Below are 12,063 nucleotides of genomic sequence, written 5' to 3' on the forward strand. Positions count from 1 at the left end.
GAATCATCTTCAGCTATCACTCTCCAGGAAATGCCTACTTATTACTTTTTGAAGATTTCCCTTTATTTCTCTGTGTGTGTGCACGTGAGGGAGGTACACAGGTCTCTGCATACATGCAGAGGTTGGAAGAAGGCAGTGGAGCCACAGAGCTGGTGTTGCAGGCACGTGGGTATGCCCGGTTTAGTCAGGATCCGAGCTTGGGTCCTCATGACTGCGCAGGGAGCAATTCTCAGCTGCTGAGCAACCTCCCAAGGCCACACCTTATTTTTTGAACAAAGTCTTCCACTGGGATCTGGGGCTCACTTAGTTGATTCTGCTGGCTGGCCAGTGAGCCTGACATATAGATCCGCCTGCCTGTGTCTCCCAGCACTGGGATTAAGCACACACCACTGTACTAGGTTTTTTTTTTTTTTTTTTACATGAATGCTGAGAATTGAGCTCATCTTTACTACCACCCCGAGCATCTACCCTCTGTCTGGCTGTTTTTGAGGCAGGGTCTTACTCTGTAGCCCAGGCTAGCCTGGAATTCACTTTGTAACCCAGATTACCCTCAGTCTCAATGTCATGGCAGTCCCCCTGCCTCAGTCTCTTGAGAGTATAGGTTTGAGCCGGCACACCTGGCCTCTCGGCACACATTTGTCTGTTGAACCTTCACTGTGATGCCATGAAGATGTGCTGTTATTCTGTTTTGCAGATGAGAAGACTACGGCTTTAGGAGATAATATTAAAAGGGGGGTCTCTGCTGCCACCTCCACCCCCCTTCCTGAACAAGCTCCCACGATGCTTGCTCTCGGATGATGTCATGTAAGTCTCTGGTACCCACAGTCTTCTTATTCCAGAACCATTTCTGTGTCTGACTCTCTCAGGTGAGACCTTTAGAGGTAGCAGTCATGTTTTATTTGAGAATTCATAGGGCACAGATGGCTAGGCTGCAGGGAAATAGGCTAAGTCAGGTCAGGACCCTGGACAGCTCAACAGTATCAGGGAGGTACAGTGCCCCCTGCAGGTTCTGTGAGAGTATGGCCATCGACAGAGCTGAAAGTAAAAAGGACGGTTGGTGATCAGACCATGAGGACACTACCCTGCACCTTATCAGCCAGGGTAAACTGAGTCACACTAAGAGTAGTGCCTCAGTGGCTTAGTCATGGCAATTTACTCATCACACCTTCAAAACCCATCTGGTGCCTCATCGAGATGTACTTTGTGATGGGGTCCTATCTGGGGCTGGTGAGGATGTCTCAGCATCACTGACAGATAAAGAGCATGCTGTAGAGTTTCAGTCTTCGATGTCACTTCTGTCCCTGTGTCAACTCCCAGTACTGGTGATGCAGGGATCATCCAGGATGTGTGAACCTGCTATACCTCCAGACACACAGGACAGGGCAGGGCAGGACACGAGAAGGTATTCCAGCCCACATTTGGCATTACTTCACATGGCCCATCTTACATCTATCTCATGGCTATTTCTAGGCAAACACAATTCTGGGAGAGTCTGTAGAACACAGGTCAAGTCCTTGGACGCTGGATTTGAGTTGATCTAAGTTCAAATTCCGGCTCCCCAGTCAAACACGTGATGGTCTCTATAGGCCGTAAACATCACAGCAACCATGCAAGCAGAAGCTGAATGCCACATTGGGCACCGTCCGTTATCACATAGCTTGTGATCTAGCAAGAAAGACTTATTTATTTATTTTATTTTGACAGGGTCTAATGTATTCCAGGTTGGTCTCAAAGCCCATAGCCGAGGATAGCCCTTGAGCCTCTGATCCTCCTGCTTCAACCAACTGAGTGCTGAGATAACAGCTGTGTCCCACTATGCCTGGTTCACACGGTGCTGGGCACAAAACTCAAAGCTTTGTGCGCACCAGGCAGACACTCTACCAGTGAAGCTACGTCTCCTGCCCTGATTTTATTTTATTTGAAAAACTTTCTATGACAGTAAGATGTATAAGCATATAGGCCTAATGTCTCACTTGATGAACACCAACAAATGTATACACTCTTGTATCTGACACATTAGCTTGGATGTCAAAGTATTTCCATCACCCAAGGAGATTGCCCTGTCCCTATGCCCTACCCATGACCTTTAAAGGAGACCCAAGATGTAAGAAATATATACTTTCCCACCACACACTCCTCTAGAAGATTCCACAAGGGTGGAATCCCAACGGTGCTTGTCAACAATCTCCAAGCTACCACTACCCCACCCCCATAGCTAGCTTCATTTTCAGTTCCGAAAAGGGACCTTAAGGAGGTGTGCACTCACAGGGGTAACTCTGCACTTAAGCCAACCTGAGAGTCAGTGCCTCCTTTCCGTGTGTACCCTGGAACCTCCTCTATCCAGTAGACCAGGTGTGAATTCCAAGCTTCGTCCTGTGAAGGGAGGGGAGGGTTTCAAATTACCATCCTGGTGCACCCTAGAGGGCAGCTCTGGGTAGGGCTCTGCCTTGTCTTGACAGCACGTGGCCCTTGGGGTTTCCCCATGCTGCCTGGTAAGCCTATGACCTGAACACCTGCTAAGCGCCAGACTGTCATCCCCGGTTCTCAGCACAGCCTGATCCATGTGTGTTAGCATCCCCCACTTCACGTAGAAAACTAAGGCTTCGTAAGGTGGATGTATACTCAAGGTCACAGGGAGTGTGGAATCAGAGAGGCAAATTCAGGATCCTGGTTCTCTTCCGCCTCCTGATCTGCCTCATACAAGATGGACAGGGGAATTTGAAACCCTGAACAGGATCGTTGCTCCTCTTACCCTGATCCCTTTCCCCCACGCCCCGCCCCATCCCAGATCTGAGGGATGAATTTCTTCACCCCGGAAAACACACTGCCCTTTCCCGGAGCCTCTCTCCCCTTGCCCCAGCCAGGCTCCGGGCTCTGACAGCGCCTCCCAGGAGCAGCCGGGGCTCCTTTGCATACTACGGCTCATTTGCATACTACTTAGGAAAAGCCTTCACTTTTCCCACCTGCAGCACACTCTGGGCTGATTACTTCTCCCCACATCGGAGAGTTAATTACTCTCCCGCGTCGACCGGGTGTTTATTTGCAATCAGCAGAGGGCTGGGAAGGGAGGGGCGGGGGGGGGGGGACACCGGCAGAAGCCACTGTCATTAGCCCAAATTTCAGAGCGCAAGTGAGAGTGAGCCTCTGCAGGGTAAGGACTATGTTAAACCCAGCCTCAGCCCAGCATGCCCATTCACCCCGGGCACATCCCCAGCTCTGGGGAAAGGAGCCGGTTGATTAAACCCGAGGTCAGCGGGACTGTCGAACAAAGGCCCACGGGGAGCGGCTGGCAGGACAGACAAGCTCCTAGCAGCCCAATTACACAGTAGCCAAGGCGCAGGGACACCTCCCAGCTGGCTCCCCCAGCTGCCTGGCTTTTCTCTAAGCCTTTTCTCCTAATCCTCCTGATCTCTTTACAACTCACCTGCCCGGAGCCCAGCTGGGTGGCTTCTAGCTGGGTTTTCTCCAAGAGGCTTACCTGGCCCTTCCTGGACTTGGCCCAGAGCCCTTCCACCACCCAGGATGCCCCACTCCATCTGGGGCAAAGAAGGGGATAGAGCTTTATTTCTTCCTGTATTTCTCCAGTCTTCCCGAAAGCAAAACAAAACAAAATTTTGTCTTTTTTCTGTTTGTTTGTTTGTTTGTTTGTTTTGAGACAGTCTCTACACAGCCCTGGCTGTCCTGGAAATCACCATGTAGACCTTGAACTCACCATATAGATTCTGGCTGCCCTTGAACTCATAGAAGTCTACCTGCCACCTCTGAGTCCTAAATACTGGGATTAAATGTGTGGGCAACCAGGTCTCCAGTTTCTTTCCCAGATTTTCCAGCAGTTCACCTTGGAAGGGGCCCTCTGAATGGTAGGTAAGGGCAGGGGACAGAAAGGCTTCCGGAGTACCAAGTAACACAGACTCTGGAGGGCTGGAAGCTCAGCACCCACCAACTGGAGCCCTCCCACCCTCAATTTCTGGGTGGGGTCCCTGGTAGGTCCTGAGCCCAACACTGCCTGCTTCGAGCAGTGAAGACCTCAGTGGTCGCTGCTAGCCCCTCCCAGCTCCAACCTTCACAGCTCCCACCTGTCTGGTGCTGAGGGCAAGAAGAGACACCAAGGAGGAGGGGAGGGACCAAAGGAGCAAGGAAAGCAGGCAGAGACTCTGTCCATCAAAGGGAGGAGGGGGAGTCTGAGAGAAGGGCAGGTGTCTCCACCAAGGGTTCGGGATTTTGAGGCACTGAAGGATGATGCACAGTGAGAGGACGGAGAGGCTGGTGAGCATGGATCTGCCCCAGGGTTGAGGAAACACCACAAGAGAGATTCCAAGGTAACGGCATTTCACAGGGCAGGGTCATTGGCAGCTCCATCCGTCTTCTGTCCAAGTCACCCACTGATAGGAGAACAGGGGAGCAGACATGGTGGGTGAGTACGGTGGATGTCAGACACAGACATAGAACTGACATGCGTGGCCACTCGGATGTCAGTCAAAGTTAGAGGGTACAACGGGCAGCCAGTGAACTGCTCGGAAGTTGGAGCTTCCAGAGTGAGGCCTGTGGCCTGAGAGGGGTTCCAGGCTACTCATGGGTTCAGTGAAATGTTCCAAGTCTGACCAAGTGGCAATGGACATTGAGGCATCTAATATCCAAATATCAAACATCAGGTGTCTCAGTTCATACAAATTGTACCTTATGCCTTTTTTTTTTTTTTTTTTTTTTTTTTTTTTTTTTTTTTTTTTTTTTGACAGATGTAGCCTAGTTAGGTCTTCCAGGTGTTAGATTTACAGGTCTGTACCACCATGCCTATTCAGTGCTACTAAGTGAAAAATCAAAAGAAGACATATATATATCTTATATATATGTATAGCCTACTATTACTCAAAGGAAGAATTAGAAATTGCGATTTGAATGAAGTAGGGGTTATTGCATTTGCTTCTGAGATGTGCCATGTGGAGACTTTCGGTCCGAGTCTACCTCAGCCTCCGTGACCCTTCCTGGTCTAAACACTTTTTTTTTTTTTTTGGTTTTTCGAGACAGGGTTTCTCTGTGTAGCCCTGGCTGTCCTGGAACTCACTCTGTAGACCAGGCTGGCCTCGAACTCAGAAATTTGCCTGCCTCTGCCTCCCAAGTGCTGGGATTAAAGGCGTGTGCCACCACCGCCCAGCTGGTCTAAACACTTTACAGTGTCTGTGGCTCTTGTCTTCAAAGATCCAGTTCCTTTGGGAGGGAATGTTGGGTAACATTAGGCAATTGCTCAACTGAATAGAAAATCTGTGCCAACATCAAAGCCCAGAGGGACAGCAGAGGGACAATCCCGAGTGCTAATGTGTCCGCCATTGTGTCATTTTCTCTGGATGTTTTCTCCAGTAGTAGGTTTTTCAGTGCCAGGGATTAGAACCAGTGTCTCACACATGCTAAGGAAGTGTGATATCCCAGAGCCACACCCTGCTCACCAACAGAAACACTGCCACAAAAGAGGGCTCACCTAAGGTCCGAGAGCACAGCCCTTGATGGAGACAGAACACCACCAGAAAGACTCTGAATAATCAAAAAGATATGTCTTTCTGCATCTAGTGGTGCAAACCTGTAATCCCAGCTATGTGGGAAGATTGTGAGTGCAGGGCTAGCCTGGGCTATAGAATAGATTCAAGCTCAATCTGGACACTTTAGAGAGACTGTCTCAAAATAAAATGTAAAAGGAAAGCTGGGAATGTAGCTCGGTGATAGAGAGCAGGCCTACTATGTGTGAGGCCCTGGTTCAATACACACACACAGACACACACCCAGAGACACACACACACAGACACACACAGACACACAGAGACACACACACACAGAGACACACACACACAGAGACACACAGACACACACACACACACACACACACACACACACACACACACACATTTGTTGTTACTCCTCAGATTCCTGACTCCACTCTGCATGACTTTGTAAACAATACTGCAAGGGTTTCTCCTGACTCAGTCCTCTGCCTCCCTTCCAGGCATCTGAGCTCTGTAGACAGGGGAGAATGAGCCTGCCCATATTGTATCAGCCTGAAGATGTTCCCTGTGAAGCATTTCAGGGGTTGTTGCTGACCCACTGTGTGTGTGAGTGTACGCGCGCACGCACGCATATATGTGGAGACCAGAGTACAACCATCCAACGCGTAGGAATAAGGCAGGCAAATAACCACATCCTTTCAAAGCCAAGCTGGAGCTGGGTCTAAGGAGCGCCAAGGGTCACCTGCCACTTCTCAGGAATGTCACATTGCATAATGCATGGTTTGCTCTGTAAAGACAGCTGTGAACTGGGAGAAAGTTGATTACTCAAAATTATTTTAGCCTCATAGAGGCATAATGATGGTTTTCCATTAGCCTTTATTGTCCCACAAAACTGTAAAAAAAAAAAAAAAAACTAGTTTGTGTTACATTCATTTATTTTGTGCTTGTGTGCAGAGCGCACATGGGAATCAAAGGGCAACTTTTGAGAGTGGGTTCTCACCCTCTACCATGTGGCTCCCAGGAAGTGAACTAAAATCATCTGGCTTGATGCCAACAGAACTTTAGTCAGTTTTGTATGTAACACATCAATCTTACAAATGGTCCAGACGTCTTATTTTGACAGAATCTCTCTCCTCTCTTTTCTCTAAAGGTGAGGTTTTCTCTATATGAGATTTGGATGCCCTTCACTGAGCCAGGTGAGGCCCTGAGGGTCTCATCATTCATAGGCCACAAGAGCTGACATGTCCTAAGGACTTCTATTACATCTGTCTGTCTGTCTGTCTGTCTGTCTGTCCATCTATCTATCAATCACCCACCTATCTGTTTGCATGTGTGCTTGTGTCCACAGCACACATGTGGGGATCAGACGACAAGTCAGATCATCAGGCTTTATGGCAAAAGCCTTTACCTGTCGTGGGATCTCTCTGACCCTTGTTGTTGCTTTATATAAGGCCTCATGTAGTCCGGTCTAGCCTCAACCAAGGTGGCCTTGAGTTCCTAATCTTCCAGTCTCTGCCTCAGCAGTGCTGGGATTATAGACAGGTGCCACCATACTTGATGTAATGGTAGATTTTTTTTTTAACTGAAAATATGTACATGTGTCTCTTTCAAAAAGGGTGCTGAGATGAAACTTGGTACCTTATCCATGCTGAGTCGCCCAAGCCTTGTGGCTCTGTTGTTGTCTAAATGCTGATTTGAAGGGCTTGGCTGTAGCTCAGTTGGTAGAACACTTGCCTAGGATTTATGAAGCCCTGGGTTCGATGGCCAACTCTGAATAAAGCAAACACCATGGGGCACATCTGTAATCCCAGCACTCAGGAGACAGAGACAGGAGGGTCAGGATATCAAGGCCAGCCCAGGATACATTAGAACCTGTCTCAAGACAAGATGCTGGGGTCTGTGAGTGAAAGTGCTCGCCTCACAGACTTGAGAATGTGAGCTCACATCCTATGGTAGGAGAGAACCAATTCCTGAAAGTTGACCTCTGACCTCCACACACACGCTGTAGCACACAAACCTGCACTAACATGCATATACACAGAGAAATAATAACTAATTTTTAATATTGATGAAATTCAGTGAATAACTGGTCACAAGATGCCCCAGTGTTCTGTAGCTGCCTGACATTAAACTGTCACAACCCTCTGAGGTAGGATCTGATCCCAGCTTACGGATAAAGAATCTGAAAGTGAGACTGGGAGGGGAGGTGATGGCACACGCCTTTAATCCCAGCATTCTGGAGGTAGAGGCAGGAGGATCTCTAAGTTTGAGAACAGCCTGGTCTGCAAAGTGAGCTCCAGGACAGCCAGGGCTCTACAGAGAAACCCTGTCAAAAAAAAAAAAAAGAAAGAAAGAAAAAAGAAAGAAATAAAAGAAAAGAAAAAAGGAAAAAAGTAAGAGGGGGCTGGGGAGATGGCTCAGAAGTTAAGAGTGCTGGCTGCTCTTCCAGAGGTCCTGAGTTCAATTCCCAGCAACTACCTGGTGGCTCACAACCATCTGTAATGAGATCTGGTGCCCTCTTCTGGCCTGCAGGCATACATGCAGGCAGAATGCTGTATACATGATAGATCTTTAAAAAAGAAACTGAGAGGGAAGAGATGTGGTAGCTTCCCAAAGACAGGCTGCTAGGGAGTAGCGAGCTTTAAAACCCATTGCTCTGTGCCTTCCACCCCCCCAGTGGTCTGTCTCTCTGTTCCCAGCGGCCTGTTCCTTCTTTGAATTTTACAAGCACTTGACCCTGAGCTCTGGTGTCTTCCTTAATCATGAGAAAGGCCCCAGGTTACAAGTTGGAAGACAGAGTCCTTCTGCCCTGGTATTCTTTGCTTCTCTGGATCCTGAAGACACCCCCCACTCCCCACCCCCCATCTCCAGAGCCCTCCTCACAAGTGCGGCTGGATAGGACATCCCCTGTCCCAAACTTGCTGAGGTCTGCTTAAAATTTCTGTGTGTGGTGTCTGTCTGGCCCTGGGGAAGTTCAGGGGGTAGATTCGGGGAAGTGGAAAGGATGTGAAACTTGGCAGCACTCCTGTGACACCCCTTTGCTGACGGGTGTCCCACCATCAGCAAAGGGCTGGAACATCCAGTTTGAGCGGACCACGGAGGCAGGTGAGGCCAAAGCCTGAGGGAGAGGGGGCTGGGAAACTAAGGTTAGCTGGACCACTCTGGACAACTGAGGTAGAGAGGGAAGAATATTGCTGCAAGTAGTTCAAGCTAGTTCAATGCAAGAATGAACAGAGTGGGGACACTGACATAGAACTCAGCGCGGGTAGGTGGAAGGACCGTCTCCTCTGGCCAGAGCTTGGGGAACAGTGAGAGATAGCAACTCAGACCCCACCTCAGAAACACAGAAAACCAGAAAGCGCATGGGGGAGCCAGAGCCCAGCAGCAGAGGGGTTTGCAGGAACAGTCAGCCCTCGTATAGATGTAGAAAGGGGCTGAGGCTGCCGGAGAGCAGGCAGATGTTTGTAAAAGCCTGTGAGTGTGCATAGCTCGCCATCTGGGCCGGAGATTGTAATTAAAACAGTGCTGACACTTGGTAAATATTTGTTCAGTGAGATCCATCATCCATGGGAGTGTGTGAGCCTGCGTGTCCAGAGAGTGGGGAGGTCTGTGTGGATATATGATCAAACGCTGGACAGGTGCAGGGGAAAAGGTGGGGTTGGGTTTAGGGCTAGGGATTGATAGGGTTAGGTCAGGGTCAGTCAAGGTCAGGGTCAGGATTAAGGCTAGAGCTAGGGCCTATAGGTTAGGGCTAGGATTAGGGTAGGGACTGGGTGCTGGGGTTAAGGTCAGAGTAAGAGTCCGGGTTATAGCTAGGACTAGGGGTTAGGGTCAAAGTCATTGTTAGTGCCAGGATCAGGGACCTGTGATCAGTACAGGTGCTGAGGATATGAACGGGCACCAAGGCCCCAGACTGGGTCACATAGCCTTGCATGTAGAACATGTGACATGTCATCGTGGGACACATATGCGATTCTGAGTGTCCAGCATGCCCAGTGTCCCTGTGTGTCTCTGCAGGGACATCATGGAGACCTCTCAGGGATGGCTGGTGGCCTGTGTGCTGGCCATGTCCCTGGTATGGACAATGGCTGAAGATGTCTGCCGAGCACCCAATGGAAAGGACGGAGTTGCAGGAAATCCAGGCCGCCCAGGGAGGCCAGGTCTCAAAGGAGAGAGAGGGGAGCCAGGTAAGTGTTCTCTCTGGCTGGGTCACTGGTCCTGCCAGACTGGAGGCAATGGTTTACGGGGTCCTGGGAAGCAATGGTGCATTTGAGTTCCAGAAAGCCATTACAGTGTGCAGTTCACCCTGGAACCTGAAGGCCTAGCCTTCTCTTGGCCCTTGTCCCCAGCCTCAGACCTCTCTGTGACCCTTTCCTGCTTTGCCATCTGTCTTCCCCCTTCCTCCTCCAAAGACCAGGCTGCACAGAGAATGGATATGAACAGCCTAAAAAAGGGCCCAAGATTCTAGATTCAAGATCCATTCGTTGCCTTGTTGGTTGACCTCAGACAAATTACAGATGTCTCTGAGATTCCATTTCCTCCTCTGTAAAATCAAGGCAGAGCCCTGTCTGGTGCATAGAGAAAGATCAGCCAATAATGATAAGCCTTACTTAGCCTATAGAGGAAGATCAGCCAATAGCAACTTCCCTTGCATTTCCTTCCAGCCCTCTACTTTGTCCCTGCTCTTCTGTCCACTCTACCCTGTTAGAACACATGATCCTGAGGGGGACAAGAGGGAAGGAGTGATGACCAGAGACAGAAGGAAAGACCCCTGTCACCCTGAGCCTCCCAGTCTCTTGTAGGCCAAAAGGACCCTCATTGACATCCGTGCTAATTTGCATATAGTTTTGCCACAAGGTCCTAGATCTGAGAAAGGAGTTGGTGATCTAGAGGTGACAGTCATGGGCAGGACTCAACTGAGCGGCCAGAGAGCCAGCCCCACCCCACGTTTCCTAGAAATTCAGGGTCTGCCACACGGCTGCATTTGCTCTGCTCAGTTTTGTAGATGAAGCAGAGGCTCAGAGAGGTTGGTGTGCTTGCTCAAGGCCACACAGCCAGTCAGGCCGGTCAGACTCAGTCTCTTCAAAGCAAAGGCTTTTTCCTGCAAGAACAGGCAGGCTCTGGACTCCTTACCTGATGCCCAGCCCACTCCACATGCATCAATCTGCTCTCTTTCCACACAGGAGCTCCCGGCATCCGGACTGGTATCCGAGGTCTTAAAGGAGACCCAGGTGAATCTGGGCCCCCTGGCAAACCCGGCAATGTGGGGTTCCCGGGACCCAGTGGACCCCTAGGAGACAGCGGTCCCCAAGGACCTAAGGGTGTGAAAGGTAATCCAGGCAATATCAGGGACCAGCCCCGGCCGGCTTTCTCAGCTATTCGGCAGAACCCACCGACGGCTGGCAACGTGGTTATCTTTGACAAGGTCCTCACCAACCAGGAGAGTCCATACCAGAACCACACGGGTCGCTTCATCTGTGCAGTGCCCGGCTTCTATTACTTCACCTTCCAAGTGATCTCCAAGTGGGACCTGTGTCTGTCTATCGTGTCCTCCTCCCGGGGCCAACCCAGGGATTCCCTGGGTTTCTGTGACACCAACAGCAAGGGGCTCTTCCAGGTGTTATCAGGGGGCACCGTGCTTCAGCTGCAACGAGGGGACGAGGTGTGGATCGAGAAGAACCCTGCAAAGGGTCGCATTTACCAGGGTACTGAAGTTGACAGCATCTTCAGTGGATTCCTCATTTTCCCCTCGGCCTGAGCTGAGAAGCCTCCCCGAATTTTGCCATCACCTGCACTCCCTGCTGTGCCCCCACCCCGCCCTGCATCCCCTCCCTCTGTACTCTGCAAAGTGAAGGGGCTGGGGCTTTAGCACCCTGGGGGAGGGGCTGTCTGGGAGGGCACTGAGAACTCTCTGCACACGGCCCAGTGGTTTCTTTAAGCACTTTTTTTGAAATAAATGATCCCATCTGTGTCTGTGACTTGCCGTGCAGTGTCTGGCTGTTCTGGGCACTGAGCAGGAAGGGGGCACAAAAGTGGCCATCACTGACCGCTTGAGGGAAAGCAGTGTTAGCACTGAACACAATGGTTGGGGGGCAGGGTGAGGGCATATCCACCAGGCTCCAGATGCCAGCCCCTGCTAACTGCCAGATCACACCACATGACCTCAGTTTCCAAATCTGCTAAGTGGTGCCAGTAGTGGAAGCTCAGAGAGGGGAGGGGGCTGCTGTGGCCAGTGCGTGAAGGCTGGAGACAAGGTCTGTTGTTCTGTTTTGGTCAATATGATAAGCAAGCTCCTGGGTGAGCATTCTAACTGTACCTCCCGGATGATGGGACGGAGACTGGAGCAGGGGACATCAAGCCCCAGGCAAGGAGCTGGGGTTGAAATCAGGCTAGCTGACCAATACCTTCCCAGTCTTCCCAGCTATATATACTTGGACGAAATCATGTAGATGCTTCTGCAGCTTAGCTCAGAGAGGGCAAACAAGTGGCTCAGGGACACCCAGCAGTCTTTTCCCAGAGCTGGGTTTCCTGAGTGGATTCCAGGAAGATGTGGAGACTGCTTAGCGACCCT

At 50.4% G+C, this 12,063-nt stretch overlaps 1 protein-coding gene across 2 annotated transcripts; it reads left to right on the forward strand.

Annotated features, from left to right (window-relative positions):
• Nucleotides 1–8,443: 8,443 nt before the first annotated feature.
• C1qa (complement C1q A chain) lies at nucleotides 8,444–11,470 on the forward strand. 2 transcript variants are annotated; one of them, XM_034502969.2, is made up of 3 exons: nucleotides 8,444–8,597; nucleotides 9,510–9,679; nucleotides 10,676–11,470. In XM_034502969.2, the coding sequence occupies exons 2-3, from the start codon at nucleotides 9,517–9,519 to the stop codon at nucleotides 11,248–11,250; spliced, it is 738 nt and encodes a 245-aa protein (XP_034358860.1). In that variant the 5' UTR covers nucleotides 8,444–8,597; nucleotides 9,510–9,516; the 3' UTR covers nucleotides 11,251–11,470. The 2 variants fall into 2 exon arrangements, with proteins under 2 accessions (XP_034358860.1, XP_076790059.1); XM_076933944.1 differs by lacking the exon at nucleotides 8,444–8,597 and adding an exon at nucleotides 8,606–8,757.
• The last annotated feature ends 593 nt before the right edge of the window (nucleotides 11,471–12,063 follow it).

The sequence above is a fragment of the Arvicanthis niloticus genome, chromosome 5, assembly GCF_011762505.2.
Source record: "Arvicanthis niloticus isolate mArvNil1 chromosome 5, mArvNil1.pat.X, whole genome shotgun sequence".
In the NCBI taxonomy this organism is placed as follows: Eukaryota; Metazoa; Chordata; class Mammalia; order Rodentia; family Muridae; genus Arvicanthis; species Arvicanthis niloticus.